The 19,272-nt window shown below is 42.3% G+C and overlaps 1 protein-coding gene across 2 annotated transcripts in view; it reads right to left on the bottom strand.

Moving 5' to 3' along the window:
- The window catches only part of LOC144598651 (glycerol kinase), a 94,321-nt gene that overhangs the window by 37,778 nt on the left and 37,271 nt on the right, over positions 1-19,272 (bottom strand). For both annotated transcript variants that reach the window (XM_078408859.1, XM_078408861.1), the window contains 5 exons: positions 15,457-15,534; positions 10,296-10,375; positions 9,496-9,633; positions 7,707-7,816; positions 2,808-2,874 (listed from right to left, as the gene is read on the bottom strand). In XM_078408859.1, the coding sequence (XP_078264985.1) occupies positions 2,808-2,874; positions 7,707-7,816; positions 9,496-9,633; positions 10,296-10,375; positions 15,457-15,534 (473 nt within the window). The remainder of the gene's footprint in view (positions 1-2,807; positions 2,875-7,706; positions 7,817-9,495; positions 9,634-10,295; positions 10,376-15,456; positions 15,535-19,272) is intronic.

Genomic DNA, 19,272 nt, shown 5'->3' with positions numbered 1-19,272 from the left:
GCCGAATGGCCTTATTCTGCTACTAGAACTTATGAACGTAGTATTACACAAAAGGACTTGTGTCATCAATGCCCAATGTACTCTGGAGGGGTGCGAGCACATGCGATTGCATACATGTACACAACACGTGCAGAGCTACATGATTCAGTTTGATGAACAGTGCAAGGCATGCCATAAAGTTGTGATTATCACAATCAGAATTCCATTCCATTTGGGAGCTAGACCCAAAAAGTAGCTATACACTATACACTATAAACTTTCTAGCCTTCAGCATCCCTTTTAACGAAAGATTTCAGATGATGATGATTTGCCATCTGATGCTTGCTGTAACCTTTAAATGGACTGCTGAATGTTTGGAGAATGTTTATGAAATCGTTGCCTAGGGACCCTACGATAACCCAATAACAGCATTCCTTTATTAAGTATGAAGCAGAAACATATCTGCAAGATACATTTATGCGATTGAAATGGTTTAGGCTGTGCACTATAGCTTTCAACATACATAGAAACATAGAAAATAGGTGCAGGAGGAGGCCATTCGGCCCTTCGAGCCAGCACTGTCATTCATTGTGATCATGGCTGATCATCCCAATCGATACCCCGTGCCTGCCATCTCCCCATATCCCTTGATTCCACTAGCCCCTAGAGCTCTCTCTAACTCTCTCTTAAATCCATCCAGTGATTTGGCTTCCACTGCTCTCTGTGGCAGAGAATTCCACAAATTCATAACTCTGGGTGAAAAAGTTTTTTCTCACCTCAGTTTTAAATGGCCTCCCCTTTATTCTAAGACTGTGGCCCCTGGTTCTGGACTCGCCCAACATTGGGAACATTTTTCCTGCATCTAGCTTGTCCAGTCCTTTTATAATTTTATATGTTTCTATAAGATCCCCTCTCATCCTTCTAAGCTTCAGTGAATACAAGCCTAGTCTTTTCAATCTTTCCTCATATGTCAGTCCCGCCATCCCAGGGATCAATCTCGTGAACCTACGCTGCACTGCCTCAATTACAAGGATGTCCTTCCTCAAATTAGGAGACCAAAACTGTACACAATACTCCAGATGTGGTCTTACCAGGGCCCTATACAACTGCAGAACCTCTTTACTCCTATACTGAAATCCTCTTGTTATGAAGGCCAACATGCCATTAGCTTTCTTCACTGCCTGCTGTACCTGCACGCCAACTTTCAGTGACTGGTGTGCAAGGACACCCAGGTCTCGCTGCACCTCCCCCTTACCTAACCTAACTCCATTGAGATAATAATCTGCCTCCTTGTTTCTGCCGCCAAAGTGGATAACCTCACATGTATCTATATTATACTGCATCTGCCATGCATCTGCCCACTCACTCAACCTGTCCAGGTCACCCTGCAACCTCCTAATATCCTCTTCACAGTTTACACAGCCACGCAGCTTTGTGTCATCCACAAACTTGCTAGTGTTGCTTCTAATTCCCTCTTCCAAATCATTAATATATATGGTAAACAGTTGCGGCCCCAACACCGAGCCTTGCGGCACTACACTCGCCACTGCCTGCCATTCTGAAAAGGACCCGCTTACTCCTACTCTTTGGTTCCTGTCTGCCAACCAATTTTCTATCCATGTCAACACCCTGCCCCCAATATCATGTGCTCTAATTTTAGTCACCAATCTCCCGTGCGGGACCTTATCAAAGGCTTTCTGAAAGTCTAGATACACTACATCCACTGGCCCCCCTTCGTCCATTTTACTTGTCACATCCTCAAAAAATTCCAGAAGATTAGACAAGCATGATTTCCCTTTCATAAATCCATGCTGACTTGGACTTATCCTTTTACTGCTATCCAAATGCACCGTTATTACCTCTTTAATAATTGACTCCAGCATCTTTCCCACCACCGAAGTCAGGCTAACTGGTCTGTATTTCCCCGTTTTCTCTCTCACTCCTTTCTTGAAAAGTGGGATAACATTAGCTATCCTCCAATCCACAGGAACTGATCCTGAATCTATTGAACATTGGAAAATGATCACCAATGCGTCCACTAATTCTAGAGCTACCTCCCTGAGGACCCTGGGATGCAGACCATCAGGCCCTGGGGATTTATCATCCTTCAGTCCCATTAGTCTACCCAATACTATTTCTCGTCTAATGAAAATTTATTTCAGTTCCTCTACCCCCCTAGATCCTCTGTCCTCCAGTACATCTGGGAGAATGTTTGTGTCTTCCTTAGTGAAGACAGATTCGAAGCACCTGTTCAACTCTTCTGCCATTTCCTTGTTACCTATAATAATTTCACCCGTGTCTGCCTTCAAGGGACCCACATTTGACTTTGCTACTCTTTTTCTCTTAACATATCTAAAGAAGCTTTTACTGTCCTTCTTTATATTCTTGGCCAGCTTCCCCTCGTACTGCATCTTTTCAGCCCGTATTGCCCGTTTTGTTACCTTCTGTTGTCCTATGAAAGTTTCCCAATCCTCTGGCTTCCTTTGCTGTGTTATACATCTTTTCTTTTAGTTTTATTCCATCCCTAACTTCCCTTGTCAGCCATGGTTGCCTCCTACTCCCCTTAGAATCTTTCTTCCTTTTTGGAATGAACATATGGAACACGTTTGATGCAATCTGATATTTTGTCAGTCTTCAAAATCTCAATGCCTTAATTAATAACATTGCTAATTGTCATGGTCAGCCTATATCAATTCAGGCATATTTTACAGCAGTGAGATATAAATAATGCAACAGAATAGATTTAATGCACTGAATCAACAAACATGCAACATTTAATGATAAGAATACCCTTATTTGATAATAAGTAAGTTATTTGGTTTGCTCACCATTATTCCATAAATCTCCGATGAACTTCTTACTTCTGGGAGAATACTCATTGGAATGCCAAAGAAGCTAAAATAGTGAACAAACAAAGCAAAGATACATCAAAACAACACAAGAATCAACTGATCATTTGGGAATAGAAGCAGCACCAGAAAATACAGACTTCTCCTTTTGAAGGTTAAAACAATTGCTTGGTGGATATCTCTACCTGTCCTTTAAAATATTCTATTCAAAAATCCACCATTGCCGCAGATATACATTATACTGAAATGCTTGTCTATTTTAAATCATCCCAAACAATAACAAATGCTCCTGCACAATTGTTCTGATGCTGCAGCTATGATAACACTTTAGGGGTGGACCCTGAGGATTAAAACTTTTCTTCAGGTAATATCTCTGGGGAGGAGGTGGGAGGTTTCCTGGGGAGGGGGTGGTTTGGGTAGGAAGGGACGAGTGGAGCATTTTCCTCCCCTTTGTGCTTTCCGCAGAGACCGTTCCCTCCGTATCTCCCTGGTCCACTCGTCCCTTCCTACCCAAACCACCCTCACTCCAGGCACTTTCCCCTGCAACCACAGGAGATGCAACACCTGTCCCTTTACCTCCCCCCTCGACTTCATCCAAGGACCCAAACAGTCTTTCCAGGTGACCAGAAGTTCACCTGTACCTCCTCCAACCTCATCTATTGTATCCACTGTTCCAGATGTCAACTTCTCTACATCGGCGAGACCAAACGCAGGCTCGGCGATCGTTTCGCTCAACATCTTCGCTCAGTCCGCCTTAACTAACCTGATCTCCCGGTGGCTGAGCACTTCACCTCCCCCTCCCACTCCCAGTCTGACTTTTCTGTCATGGGCCCCCTCCAGTGTCATAGTGAGGCCCACCGCAAATTGGAGGAACAGCACCTCATATTTCGCTTGGGCAGCTTACAGCCCAGCGGTATGAACATTGACTTCTCTAACTTTAGATAGCTCCTCTGTCCCTCTCTTCCCCTCCCCGTTCCTAGTTCTCCCACTGTCTTCCTATCTTCATCTATATCCTTTCTTTGTCCCGCCCCCCCCCTGACATCGGGCACAGGTTGAAGGTGAGAAGGGAAAGATTTAACGCGGATTTTTGAGACCGGTTTTTCCACACACAGAGTGATAAATACATGCAATGAGCTGCCACCAGGAAGTGGTAAAGGCGGTACAATTGCAATGTTTCAAAGGCATTAGCACATAGACATGCATTGGGTGTGGGCTAAACATGGGCATAAAGGATCAATATACACAGGAATCTTGGTCAGCATAGACATGTAGACCCAATGGCGGTGCAACTATGAATCTAAGTCATGATTGATCAGTCATATTCTTCCCATTCACCAATTATGGTGCTCAAATATAATAATACAATCAAGAGATGGAAGAAACAACTTTAAGAGATTTTAGAAAAACACCTCAAAATTATTAGTTTACATTTTTCTGGTGAAGACCCAGCACATTTACAGTGGGCTGAAGAGCCTCTTGTCCTCCAAAAGATTATCTGCCAATTGTGAAATTTAAAGATTTTAACTGATTAATTATTATCAATGTTTTAGAAATTAGGTGACAAGCTTCCAGGATGACAATAAGAAAATTTACTTCAGTCATTATAGCACAACCTATAATGATTGTGAAATTGGAGACAGCCATGTAAAGGAAAGATTAACAATAATGAAACAGCAGTTTTGAACTAAATGTGGTATTTAGTGTAAACGGTTTGAAAACAAGGTTTTTTGGCTGAAGCTCATAGAAGCAGTTGAGCTCATTGGTACGGAGCTCCACAGCTCTGCTCAGAGAACAAAGCACACTTAGACGTGAAGGAATCTGGGTCCCCACCTTCAGACAGATGAAAGAAACGGATTTCATTACATTTTAATGAAACTCATGTCACTGTAAAAAGAGTGCAGTCAGTTCAGGAAGGATTAGCTCATAGTCTGGCGGTTGGTCCACTGGTTTGAGGCAAGTGGGCTTTCAGATGAGAGTGCTCGCTAAGATTTAAAAAAGGAGCAATGGAGAGATCAACCATTGCCTCATACCTTCATCAGGTTAATATGACAGCTGGAGGGAAGGCCCTGTTTCCATTGGCTGTCCGATAAGCAGCCATTGCTGTCTGAGGTGACTGTAACCACAGCCTTGGCCTCATACCCTCATCAGGTTAAGACGACAGCTGAACGGAAAGCCCTGCTGCCACTGACCAGGCTGTGCCCTGCGGCCATGCTCCAGTTATCTAATGTTATCCCACTTTTTAAGAAAGGAGGGAGAGAGAAAACGGGAAATTATAGACCAGTTAGTTTGACATCAGTGGTGGGGAAGATGCTGGAGTCAATTATAAAAGACGAAATTGCGGAGCATTTGGATAGCAGTAACAGGATCGTTCCGAGTCAGCATGGATTTACGAAGGGGAAATCATACTTGACTAATCTTCTGGAATTTTTTGAGGATGTAACTAGGAAAATTGACAGGGGAGAGCCGGTGGATGTGGTGTACCTCGACTTTCAGAAAGCCTTCAACAAGGTCCCACATAAGAGATTAGTGGGCAAAATTAGAGCACATGGTATTGGGGGTAGGGTACAGACATGGATAGAAAATTGGTTGACAGACAGAAAGCAGAGTAGGGATAAATGGGTCCCTTTCAGAATGGCAGGCAGTGACTAGTGGGGTACCGTAACGCTCGGTGCTGGGACCGCAGCTATTTACAATACACATTAATGACTTGGATGAAGGGATTAAAAGTACCATTAGCAAATTTGCAGATGATACAAAGCTGGGTGGTAGTGTGAGTTGAGGAAGATGCTATGAGGTTGCAGGGTGACTTGGACAGGTTGTGTGAGTGGGCGGATGCATGGCAGATGCAGTTTAATGTGGACAAGTGTGAGGTTATCCACTTTGGTGGTAAGAATAAGAAGGCAGATTATTATCTGAATGGTGTCAAATTAGGAAAAGGGGACGTACAACGAGATCTGGGTGTCCTAGTGCATCAGTCACTGAAAGGAAGCATGCAGGTACAGCAGGCAGTGAAGAAAGCCAATGGAATGTTGGCCATAACAAGAGGAGTTGAGTATAGGAGCAAAGAGGTCCTTCTGCAGTTGTATAGGGCCCTAGTGAGACCGCACCTGGAGTACTGTGTGCAGTTTTGGTATCCAAATTTGAGGAAGGATATTCTTGCTATTGAGGGCGTGCAGCGTAGGTTCAAGATTCAAGATATCTTTATTTGTCATCCAAAAAACAAGTTTTTTGGACGAAATTTAGTCACCCACAGTCCAATAATAAAAGCAATAGGACAAGCAAATTATACAACCCCACCCAACACACAAAAAAAAGAAACATCCATCACAGTGAGTCTCCTCTAGTCCCTCCTCACTGTGATGGAAGGCCAGATTGTCTTTTCCCTTCCCCTGCCGTCTTCTCCCGCGGTCAGGCTGTTGTTGTTCCAGGCCGCGCCGGACGGTGAAAGGTCCGCAGTGGGCCGACCCAAGCCCCGCGATCCGGGGCGGGCGAACACGCTGCCGCTGCCGCTGTTGCAGGTTAATTCACTAGGTTAATTCCCGGAATGGCGGGACTGTCATATGTTGAAAGACTGGAGGGACTAGGCTTGTGTACACTGGAATTTAGAAGGATGAGAGGGGATCTTATCGAAACATATAAGATTATTAAGGGGTTGGACACGTTAGAGGCAGGAAACATGTTCCCAGTGTTGGGGGAGTCCAGAACCAGGGGCCACAGTTTAAGAATAAGGGGTAGGCCATTTAGAACGGAGATGAGGAAAAACTTTTTCACTCAGTGAGTTATAAATCTGTGGAATTCGCTGCCTCAGAAGGCAGTGGAGGTCAATTCTCTGAATGCATCAAGAGAGAGTTAGATAGAGCTCTTAAGGATAGCGGAGTCAGGGGGTATGGGGAGAAGGCAGGAACGGGGTACTGATTGAGAATGATCAGCCATGATCACATTGAATGGTTGTGCTGGCTCGAAGGGCCGAATGTCGTACTCCTGCACCTATTGTTTATTGTCTATTGTTCTTGGACAATGTGCCACACGGCTTCCGCCATGGTTCCAATGTTTCCTGCGTGATTTCGTACTTTATTAATTCTGGTAATTGTCATTATTTTCTGAGCCAATAAATCGAGTTATTATCATATCATATCATATCATATATATACAGCCGGAAACAGGCCTTTTCGGCCCTCCAAGTCCGTGCCGCTCAGTGATCCCCGCACATTTACACTATCCTACACTCACTAGGGACAATTTTTACATTTTACCCAGCCAATTAACCTACATACCTGTACGTCTTTGGAGTGTGGGAGGAAACCGAAGATCTCGGAGAAAACCCACGCAGGTCACGGGGAGAACGTACAAACTCCTTACAGTACAACACCCGTAGTCAGGATCGAACCTGAGTCTCCGGCGCTGCATTCGCTGTAAAGCAGCAACTCTACCGCTGCGCTACCGTGCTCCAACTAAAATAAAAACCGGGAAATGCTACACAATTTCAGCAGGTCAGACAGACATCACCCTGTTGGGAGACCACCCTCTTCCTATTCAAGCCAACGTTGCCATATCTGCTAACCATTTGCAGTTTTTATTTTAAATTCCCATCATTTGCAGGATTTTCATGGTTTTCTATTCTGCGGCTCTGCAGATGGATAATCTGCATTGAAATTATGTTAAAGTGCAGTGCCTCCCAGCCAATGTTTAAAGTTATGAACTTTGAACTTGGTTCTGTTTAAAAGATTTTGCAAATTGACATTTTGAGCGTGTCACCAGTTCAAAAGCCAGCCAGCTAGCCCACATGAATAAAACCAAAATGCATATTTAATTTTTTTGACAAACATAATTATTTTCATAACATCATAAAATGCCACAATTTCAACAGTTGCAACTTACCTGCAGAGGTCAGGGTCCCACTGAAGAGTGTTGATGTTGAATAGCATAGTTCTGCTAGCATTGGTCACGTCTGTGCAGTGAACCCCACCATTGTTTGCACCTGTCAAACACTGAATTCATAATAATAATAATAATATATTCCTTTATTCGTCCCACATCGGGGAAATTTACAGTGTTACAGCAGCAAAGTGGATAGCAAGAGATCATTCATTATAAATAAAAGTAAAGACAAGGATAAATTGTCATCAGTTTACTGTGTATTCCTTAACTGTTACTGTTGACTCGTCTGCTGGGAGCAGTGCTGGTTGTGCAGTCTCACAGCAGCGGGAAGGACCTCCTGTATCTCTCCTTCATGCACTTGGGGTGAAGGAGTCTGTCACTGAAGTAGCTACTCAGTGCAGTGACAGTGTCCTGCATGGGGTGGGAGTCGTTGTCCAGCAGCGATGTTAACGTTGCCATCATCCTCCTCTCTCCCACCGCCTGCACTGAGTCGAGGGGGCAACCCAGGACAGAGCTGGCCTTCCTGACCAGCTTGTCGAGTCTCTTCCCCTCCGCCGCTGAGATGCTGCTGCTCCAGCAGACCACTCCATAGAAAATGGCTGATGCAACCACTGCGTTGTAGAAGGTCCTTAGGAGTGCCCCCTGCACTCCAAAGGACCTGAATCTCCTCAGCAGATAATGTCTGCTCTGGCCCTTTTTGTATAGTGCATCGGTGTTTTCGGTCCAGTCCAATTTATTATTGAGGTAAACACCCAGGTACTTATAAGAGTCCACCCTCCCGATGTCCATTCCCTGGATGTTCACCGGTGTCAGTGGAAATCTACCACCATCTCCCTGTTTTTCCCCGCGTTGATCCGGAGGCAGTTCCGCTGGCACCAGTCCACAAACTCCTTGATCAGTTCTCTGTACGCCCTGTCATCGTCGCCTGTGATGAGGCCGACGATGGCAGAGTCGTCAGAGAACTTTCTGACACCACTTTCATTATTAAGGCAATAAATATTTTGATTGTACTTGCCTAATGAAACTGAATGAAAGGTCTAACTTCTTGTAATAAAACTATTCAGATCGAGTTTTTTTTGGTATTAACCTTTGCCATCATGTTGAATTGGAACATTTTTGTCTGGCAACTTTTCTACTGTTTCAATCTGAATTCAAGGTTTTAACAGAGTAAGGACCAATTTGGAGCAAAGAATATGCATTTTATTATGGCGTGTGGACAGGCCAATGCATTTGAAGCATTTTATCAATCCAGGTTTCTCGCACAAGCATTACCCTAGGACTACACAATAATATTACACATTTGGTCAATGAGAGCAACAATGAAGAGAGATTCCAAAATCCTAATGCATACACTGGAATCATGGTAAAAGTTAAATTGCTAAAATAAATACGGATAATCGTAACCTGCATTAATAGCTTTGAATTTTAAGATGGAGATGGAGTGAGCTTATACAACCAGTCCACTTGTGAAAATTGGGATCATTATTGTCTACTTTACCAAGATAGTTGCCGTTTAGTTTGTGCTCTAACCTTCTCTGAATCAGCACATGAACTATTTCAAGCCTTTCAAAATCAGCCCTATAATGGAAGAATCCAAATCTCAAGTATTTCCTGTATTCCAATCTTAGATAAAGAGCATGAGTTAACCACAATCTGCTCCTTAACATTCTCTAACCTTTTCCTACAGTTTCTTCACAGCTTAAGTCGATGTATCTGCATTTTGATAGAGACACACAAAAATAACCAGAGGAAGAGTTGCTGGAAATTTCCTAACTATTAGATGTCTTACCCATATAAGCCAAGAATCAACTGTTCCGAACATAGCCCGTTGTTTGGCTACAGCCACTTTGACTGCTTCCACATTGTCAAGGAGCCATCGCAATTTCACAGCACTAAAATAGGTGCTAATCGGGAGGCCAGTTTGTGCCTAAATGGGAAAGAAAACAAAATGTCAGTCGTATCAAAACCCAGTTACATCTGCAGTTTTTACATGGACTCATACGCAAAACAACAAACAAATAAGCAAACGGCTTTTATCTGGTGTCATTTTACTCAGCTGTTCATTGTCACCTGCAGCTGAAAACACCGGTTCAGAACCAACAAAGCCTTTTCCAGCTTTATCCTCCCCCACTACTATCAGTCTGAAGAAGGGTCTCGACCCGAACCGTCACCCATTTCTTCTCTCCAGACATGCACCTGTCCCGCTGAGTTACTCCAGTATTTTGTGTCTGTCTTCGGTGTAAACCAGCATCTGCAGTTCCTTCCTGCACAATCAGTCTGAAGAAAGGTTTCGACCCGAAACATCACCAATCCATGTTCTCCAGAGATGCTGACTGACCCACTGAGTTACTCCAGCATTCTGTGAAGCATCACCTATCCATGTTCTCCAGATATGCTGCCTGATCTACTGAGTTACTCTAACACTTCGTGTCCTTATGTGCAGACTTTCAATATTTACCTCAACTGCTGCATCTTGATAGTTTGGATAGCTCAAGTTTAGAGCAAACAAGCAACCACCTTTTAACCTTTACATCTTTAGTCACTAGCTAACACTAAATATAAATTGTAGTTCACTGCTACATCCCCCACCTGAAGAATATTTTTGTCTTTATTTGGTCCTTGGTTGATGAGATTTTCCACAGTTGACTGTGTCCTGAGGTCGAGCCACACTAATAAGAAAAACAGAGACCATAAATGCAGTATTGGCGTTTCGCAGGACGTTGCAGCAATTGATCAAACAGAACGGCAAAACTATTTTGCCAGACACGTAGACCAAGCCTGTCAATGGGGACAGTGGGAGCATGAATTTGCTGAAGTGTTAACAATCTTATGGCAAAAGAGCTTGTTACAATGAATGAATCACTAAATTAAAAGGTAATGAACTGATAGAAAATGCATAAAGGTCATTACTACAACTTTCAAGCTTAATTATAACCCTTAGCTAGTCATAGGTTTCTGTATTAAGTGCATTTTTAACATCAAGTAGAAGTGATAACACACTCGATACAGAAACCTCAAATTCATTTAAATCTAGAATTAATGTAAATATAAAACTGTTGTTGCAGAAACTGGACTAGAAAATAGAAGGTAACTAAATGGAGCTCAATCAACTTGTGTTAGTGTCTGAACCACTGTAGGTGGTACATAAAATCTATCCTTTCACCTCATTACGAGTGTTATGTTTTGCACAAACCACACTGTTTAATCACAATTGTTATTAACAGGGAGCAAGTTTGAAAATATCTCCAACTATATAATGCCATGCATTTGTCTCTTCAAATGTAGGAGCTCTGCTTTGGGCAACAATTTGTGCGACACATAGTGGAAACAAGGAACAGCGGATGCTGGTTTACCAAGGTAAGACTGAGTGCTGGAGTAACTCAGCAGATCAGGCAGCATCCCTGGAGAACATGGAGAGATTGAAGAAGGGTTCCGACCCAAAAAGTAATCTATCCGAGTTCTCCTGGGATACTGTCTGATCCATTCAGTTACTGTGCCTTTACAAAGATCACAGTCTGCTTTGCAACTTTGGCTTTTTTCAAACAGAGAAAGATTTTCTGCTCATACAGTAATTTGGTGGAGTTTCCCCATTGACAGATTCTGGCCACTCTGATTTCATTATCTGGAGTTGTCTGCTCTTGTACTATATAAAAGTTGACTCTCTTCCACTGATTCAAGCCCAAGAGCAACCTTTGGTCCTTGTCCCTTCCATCACAGGCTCTGGTGTTCATTTCTTGCACCATACACCAGGAAGATACTGTGTGCCCTGTTATCAACTCCACAAATTATATTAAGTTCCTGGTTTCAAGAATGGAATTTAAATTTTAAAAATGAGCTTTCTTTTTTACAGTGTTGTTAAAGTTCTTGACCTTGAAACAAATAGACAACCACGCTAATCGATTTAAAACATGAAAAGCTTACCCACTAACGCCCAGGCGGGAAGTGGGTACTGAGATCTGGCAAGTATAGCAACATACTTGTAGCTGGCTCTGCCACTTCCCGCCTGGGCAGGAACAGTGTTATGGCACAGCATTTTGAATTATTAAGACATAAGGCATCTTTCCTTGTGCTATCACTATCAACATAAAAGACAACTACAACAAATTCATACTGCGTCCACTTCTTTCATTTACACTTATTTATTCAGCTTTACATTGATTCAAATGGCTAAGACAGAATTAATGTCTCGACCCGAAACGTCACCAATTCCTTCTCTCCAGAGATGCTGCCTGACCCTCTGAGTCACTCCAGCATTTTGTGTCTACCTTCGATTTAAACCAGCATCTGCAGTTTTTTTCCGTACACATTCGAAAAAGGGGGTCAGGAAGGTTGCATGAGCAAAGAACTGAGGTTACTACTTCATAATGTCAAGCCTGTATATCCTTCAACTGTACAGGTAGGGCAGGAAGAATACAGGGTATCCAGATTGAGCCGAGGGAGAGACTCACTTAAAATATAAAATGCACCTTGGAGAGAAAGGTACGACAATAAGTACCACACATCAGGATCATAGGACATTGCACAAACTGGTCAAGAGCAATAAAATCACTCATTCAGCCAATTTGTTTTCTGCAGAGAAAAAGAGCAACTGATGTAAAATGAAGTTGGAACATCATTCAGAGACATGCAAGTAGTAAACTGGATGGCATAAGAAGTCTGAAGAAGGGTCTCGACCCGAAACGTCACCCATTCCTTCTCTCCAGAGATACTGCTTGTCTCGCTGAGTTACACCAGCATTTTGTGTCCATCTTTGGCATAAGAACTTGTGGACTGATTAGAAATAAAAATGAACTTACACGGCGAGGTAGAGGGTATGGATGAGATGCTAATTAAGTTCTTTGCATTTGTCTTTGTAGCACAAATGACGGTCCCAAAATCATTGTGATACTACACATACGAGTATCTCCAACAATGTATCATTGTTAGTATCACACTAACAATCTATAGAAGATGAATACTGGAAAATGCCCTGACACATTGCCCTGACCGATGGGATGCAAGCTAGGTTGCTGAGCAAAGTAATATTTATAATTCTGGGGTGTTATCCCAATTTTCCAATCCTGCTCAGACATGGGGATGATGCCAGAGGACTGGAACATTGAAAATGTTACACTACTGGTCAACAAAATAATCTAAAAAGACCAGCCCACCAACCTGTCAATCAGCTTAGAGTGTTGTGGAAGCTGCGGCTAAATTAATTGCCACTGGGACAAAAATTGATAAATAAAAGCCAACAGATTTTGTGAAAGAAAATTATGCACAGCTAATTTGAGTGCTAATTTCACAGCTGATGAGGGCAATACATGACTGACACTACATATATGAACTTTTTAAACATTATTTTAAATGAACTTAGGTATAGGAAAGCTTTTCTTTTGCTCTGGAGCAAGGCACTGCAAGGATCTATACATCTTGGATATGGTTCTCAATGGGACCATTTCAAAGTCTGTTGATGGCACAAAACATGCATGTGTAGCAAATTGTGAGGAGAATACTAACAAAGGACATGAACACTCTAGTGGGATAGGCAGGTGCAAGTTAATGCAGTGATAGTTCAAATGATACATTTTGAAAAAGTAGTCACGTTTAGTGCTCAATTCCCAAAAGAGAGCATGTGCGCACAAATTTGTGAAGCGACAGAACTGGCAGATAAAGTGATTAAAGAAATGGATCGGAGGCCAAGCTTTATAAAATGATGTATAGAGTACAAAAGCAAGCAAGTAGTGTAGGAAAAAAACCTGCAGATGCTGGTTTAAATCGTAGGTAAGCACAAAATGCTGGAGTAACTCAGCGGGTCAGGCAGCATCTCTGGAGAGAAGGAATGGGTGACGTTTCGGGTCGAGACCCTTCCTCAGACAAAAGCAAGCAAGTTCTTTTGAACTTCAATAAATTCATTTGTCATTAATGCAGCAGGGATGTGAAGGCCCTGGAAGCTACAGATAAAATTTAACAGAATGATCCTGGGAAAGAAGGACTCAGTTAAGAAACTGAACAGTTGTGCTTAGACCACAGAAGATTGGGAAATGAGTTGGTTATTCAAATCCAGATTGATGATAATTACAAAGAGAATCTGTTCCCTAGAGAAGAAAGGCAATTGAGAGGAACTTGCTGTGACAGAGTTAACAAAAATCTTTACCCACATGAGTAATCATAATCTCAAACTTAGTGCATTGATAAAGGAGATTAAAATATTGCCTTATAAAGAGGACTGTATTAACATAGAGGTAGAAAATAATGTAGAGTTCTGGGGGAAAGAACAATGGAACAGGCTTGCTGAAATAGTTCTTGCAAAGACCACTCGTGGGCTCAATCATCCAAATGACCTCAATCATCGAAATGGCCTCATCCCATGCTGAAATGGCCTCATCCCATGCTGAAATGGCCTCATCCCATGCTGAAATGGCCTCTTCCCATGCTGAAATGGCCTCATCCCATGCTGAAATGGCCTCATCCCATGCTGAAATGGCTTCTCATGCTGAAATGGCCTCATCCAATGCTGAAATGGCCTCATCCCATGCTGAAATGGCCTCTTCCCATGCTGAAATGGCCTCATCCCATGCTGAAATGGCCTCTTCCCATGCTGAAATGGCCTCTTCCCATGCTGAAATGGCCTCATCCCATGCTGAAATGGCCTCTTCCCAAGCTGAAATGGCCTCTTCCCATGCTGAAATGGCCTCATCCAATGCTGAAATGATTCTATAGTTACACTCAGTGGCACTTATTTAATCGTTAAAGCAGTTAATTAAGAGAAGAGAAGTGGAATCAAAGGTTGCTAAGCAGACTCCACTGAAATCATGCCCTGGCCTCTAAGCCTCTGGACTCAGATTTGATCTGAAAAAGTATTCCTAATTTGAGGAAGGACATCCTTGTAATTGAGGCAGTGCAGCGTAGGTTCACGAGATTGATCCCTGGGATGGCGGGACTGACATATGAGGAAAGATTGAAAAGACCAGGCTTTTATTCACTGGAGTTTAGAAGGATGAGAGGGAATCTTATAGAAACATATAAAATTACAAAAGAACTGGACAAGCTAGATGCGGGAAAAATGTTCCCAATGTTGGGCGAGTCCAGAACCAGGGGCCACAGTCTTAGAATAAAGGGGAGGCCATTTAAAACTGAGGTGAGAAAAAACTTTTTCACCCAGAGAGTTGTGAATTTGTGGAATTCTCTGCCACATAGGTCAGTGGAGGCCAAATCACTGGATGGATTTAAGAGAGAGTTAGATAGAGCTCTAGGGGCTAGTGGAATCAAGGGATATGTGGAGAAGGCAGGCACAGGGTATTAGACAATAGACAATAGGTGCAGGAGTAGGCCATTCAGCCCATCGAGCCAGCACCGCCATTCAATGCGATCATGGCTGATCACTCTCAATCAGTACCCCGTTCCTGCCTTCTCCCCATACCCCCTCACTCCGCTATCCTTAAGAGCTCTATCCAGCTCTCTCTTGAAAGCATCCAACGAACTGGCCTCCACTGCCTTCTGAGGCAGAGAATTCCACAGATTTACAACTCGAGTTTCACCTCAGTGCAGCGCTAGTTTACCAAATTTTAGTGAAATAAAATCCCAACAATTGCTGCAGTCATATTGTTCAAAGCTTAAAAGAAAAGCTCTTTCAATAAAGATAGTTTTAATTTTGGCTCTACAAATACAGCGATTATCCCTTTAGTGGAAACCAAGTTTTGTGACGAGCTAAGCAAATTGACAACATCCTACCAATTGCATTGTAGAGCGGGTATTGAAAACTTCTTACCAATTGCATTGTAGAGCGGGTATCCTGTAATTTTGTCCCACATGATTGTTGTTTCTCTTTGATTGCTTACTCCAATTGCTAGAATTGAACAAATTAAAATGTTTTGTTTAACCAAGCAAAATAACAGTCAATCATATTTCTAAATTAGTTCCATAATATTTTGACTGAACAGAAATATCTCAACTTTTTTTCCCCAATATACAAAATATCAAATGACAAAATTAATTATATCAGACAGACACCCCAACCCAATAACATTATGCAAGGGGTTTCTTAAAATGTTTTGTGCTTGTTTTTCCACAAATGGGTATTGGCTTCCCTTATTTTGATAGTGCATTAGTATTTGCCTTCTTACTGCTTTCTTGGTTTAATGTGTAGATATTATTCCAAACTTAGAGCATATTAGTACAACATTAGTACAGTTGTACAAATTTCAATGGGAGCTGAGTATAAGACTACAAAAGACTATTAAAATTTAAAATGAATATAATTCAAAACAAAAATGCAAACATTAGGCACCTCAGCACCTTGACCCTTTTCTAACATTCGACTAGATGATGGTCAATCTGTATCATATTTATGTGACAGTTGAATATCCATTCATACTCTTGCCCCGCAGTCATCTTGAAAAATTCAAACTTTGTTCCGTGAAGATCCCCCCCCTCCCCCAATCTCCGCTACTCCCGTGTCCATTGTCGAAAATACTGAAGTTTATTTTCCCTTATCATACCATTTAAGTCAATTCAGTCAGATCACTTGTCAAAATTATTGGAGTGAAAATTAATTAAATTATTTCTATTTAGTATTTGGACAATTTTAGCTATTTACATCAAACCATTTCAAGACCAATAAATCCTTCCAAAGTGGATGACGTGGTTAACTGAACCCGAAATGCCAAATGCAGTTTAACCAATGGGTTCCATGCAAATACAGTGCAACATTAACTTGCAAATGCAGCCCATTGCAAATATGAACAAACATGGGTTTAACTGTAAAGTACAAAGAAGGAATACAATTTACTATATTATCTTAATCATGTGAAAATGTGAATGTGACTCTTCATGCTCCTAACCAAGTCATTCACATGGTGAACATTTGAGGTTCTCATATCAATCAGTGCTACATTTAGGCTTTAGAGATACAGTGCGGAAATAGGCCCTTCGGCCCCTCCGAACCCATACTATACCAAGTCCCATACACTATCCTACACACTGAGGGCAATTTACAATTTACCTACAAACCTGTACGTCTTTGGAGAGTGGGAGGAAACCGGAGCACCCGGAGAAAACGCATGTTGTCACAGGGAGAATGTACAAACTCCATACAGATAGCATCCATTGTCAGGATCGAACCAGAGTCTCTGGTGCTACAAGGCAGTAACTCTACCCCATTCTGCCCAATAGAATAATCTCACGTTCTTCCCTGCTTCCCAGCTAACTATAAAGGCAGCACAAGGTTTTATCTGACACTATACTTCTTAAAGTATAACATATAACATATAACAACTACAGCATGGAAACAGGCCTGTCCGGCCCTACCAGTCCACGCCGACCATTCTCCCTGACCTAGTCTCATCTACCTGCACTCAGACCATAACCCTCCAATCCCCTCCTATCCATATACCTATCCAATTTACTCTTAAATAATAAAATCGAGCCAGCCTCCACCACTTCCACCGGAAGCCCATTCCATACAGCCACAACCCTCTGAGTAAAGAAGTTCCCCCTCATGTTACCCCTAAACCTTTGTCCCTCAATTCTGAAGCTATGTCCCCTTGTTGGAATCTTCCCCACTCTCAAAGGGAAAAGCCTACCCACGTCAACTCTGTCCGTCCCTCTCAAAATTTTAAAAACCTCTATCAAGTCCCCCCTCAACCTTCTACGCTCCAAAGAATAAAGACCCAACCTATTCAACCTCTCTCTGTAGCCTAAGTGCTGAAACCCAGGCAACATTCTAGTAAATCTCCTCTGTACCCTCTCCATTTTGTCGACATCCTTCCTATAATTTGGCGACCAGAACTGCACACCATACTCCAGATTCGGCCTCACCAATGCCCTGTACAATTTCAACATTACATCCCAACTTCTATACTCGATGCTCTGATTTATAAAGGCAAGCATACCAAACGCCTTCTTCACCACCCTATCCACATGAGATTCCACCTTCAGGGAACAATGCACAGTTATTCCCAGATCCCTCTGTTCCACTGCATTCCTCAATTCCCTACCATTTACCCTGTACGTCCTATTTTGATTTGTCCTACCAAAATGCAGCACCTCACACTTATCAGCATTAAACTCCATCTGCCATCTTTCAGCCCACCCTTCCAAAAGGCCCAAGTCTCTCTGTAGACTTTGAAAATCTACCTCACTATCAACTACTCCACCTATCTTAGTATACTATCTATACTTCTTAAATGTTTGTTTGGAAGCTACCTGGAAATAAGCTAACTTGAGCAAGCTATACTTAATCAGAGGTTACTCTCAAATAAGAAACATACTGCATCTAGAAATACCATTTTAGAAAGAAATCCATGGCAAAACCTTCTTAAATGCATTCAGAAAGCTTATCACACTATTGACGTCAGGACTCTAAAATCATCCACTCTTGCTGAATCAATACCAATTTTTGACCAGTACGCAATTTTCTAAATATTCTATCACTGAATTGTTGATCATATATTCTAGTTACTTCCACATAACTGATGTTAATTTGATTGTCTGTACTATTTAGGTTTTCCCTTCTTTCTTAAATAATTGGGTGACTTTCATTTTCTCAATCAAAAAAAAATGGGAAAATCGTTAACATCCTTCATTAGGTTTCAATCCTGGTAAACACCAGTACCATATATTCTCTCCTAATAATTTTGCAAATATTAAATTCATTGGGAACTGAGTATTCAGGGTTATATGTCCTATAGAAAGGACAGGCAGGTGGGCAGAGGAGGTGGGGTAGCTCTGTTGGTGAGGGATGGAATTCAGTCCCTTGCGAGGGGTGACATTGGGACTGAAGATGTAGTCACTGTGGATAGAGTTGAGGAATTGTAAAGGTAAGAAGACACTAATGGGAGTTATCTTCAGACCTCCAAAGGGTGTAAGGATATAGGGTGTAAGTTGAAACAGGGGTTAAAATTGGCATGTAACAAAGGTAATGCCACTGTAGTTCATATCATCATATCATATCATATATATACAGCCGGAAACAGGCCTTTTCGGCCCTCCAAGTCCGTGCCGCCCAGTGATCCCCGTACATTAACACTATCCTACACCCACTAGGGACAATTTTTTTTTTACATTTACCCAGCCAATTAACCTACATACCTGTACGTCTTTGGAGTGTGGGAGGAAACCGAAGATCTCGGAGTAAACCCACGCAGGTCACGGGGAGAACGTACAAACTCCTTACAGTGCAGCACCCGTAGTCAGGATCGAACCTGAGTCTCCGGCGCTGCATTCGCTGTAAAGCAGCAACTCTACCGCTGCGCTACCGTGCCATGCAGTAGACTGGGAAAATCAGGTTGGTTCTGGACACCAAGAAAGGGAGTTTGTAGAGTGCCTCAGAGATGGATTCTTAGAGCAGCTTGTACTGGAGCCTACCAGAGAGAAGGCAATTCTGGATTTAGTGTTGTCCAATGAACCAGATTTAATAAGGGAACTCAAGGTAAAGGAACCAATTGGAGGTAGTGACCATAATATGATTAGTTTTAATCTGCAATTTGAGAGGGAGAAGGTTAAACCAGGAATGTCAATGTTGCAGTTGAACAAAGGCGACTATGAAGGCATGAGAGAGGAGCTGGCTAAGGTCAAATGGAAAGGG

This window comes from Rhinoraja longicauda, chromosome 12, assembly GCF_053455715.1.
Source record: "Rhinoraja longicauda isolate Sanriku21f chromosome 12, sRhiLon1.1, whole genome shotgun sequence".
Lineage (NCBI taxonomy): Eukaryota > Metazoa > Chordata > Chondrichthyes > Rajiformes > Arhynchobatidae > Rhinoraja > Rhinoraja longicauda.
The sequence above is the reverse complement of the archived record's forward strand: the minus strand, read 5'-3'. Positions and strand labels throughout refer to the sequence as shown.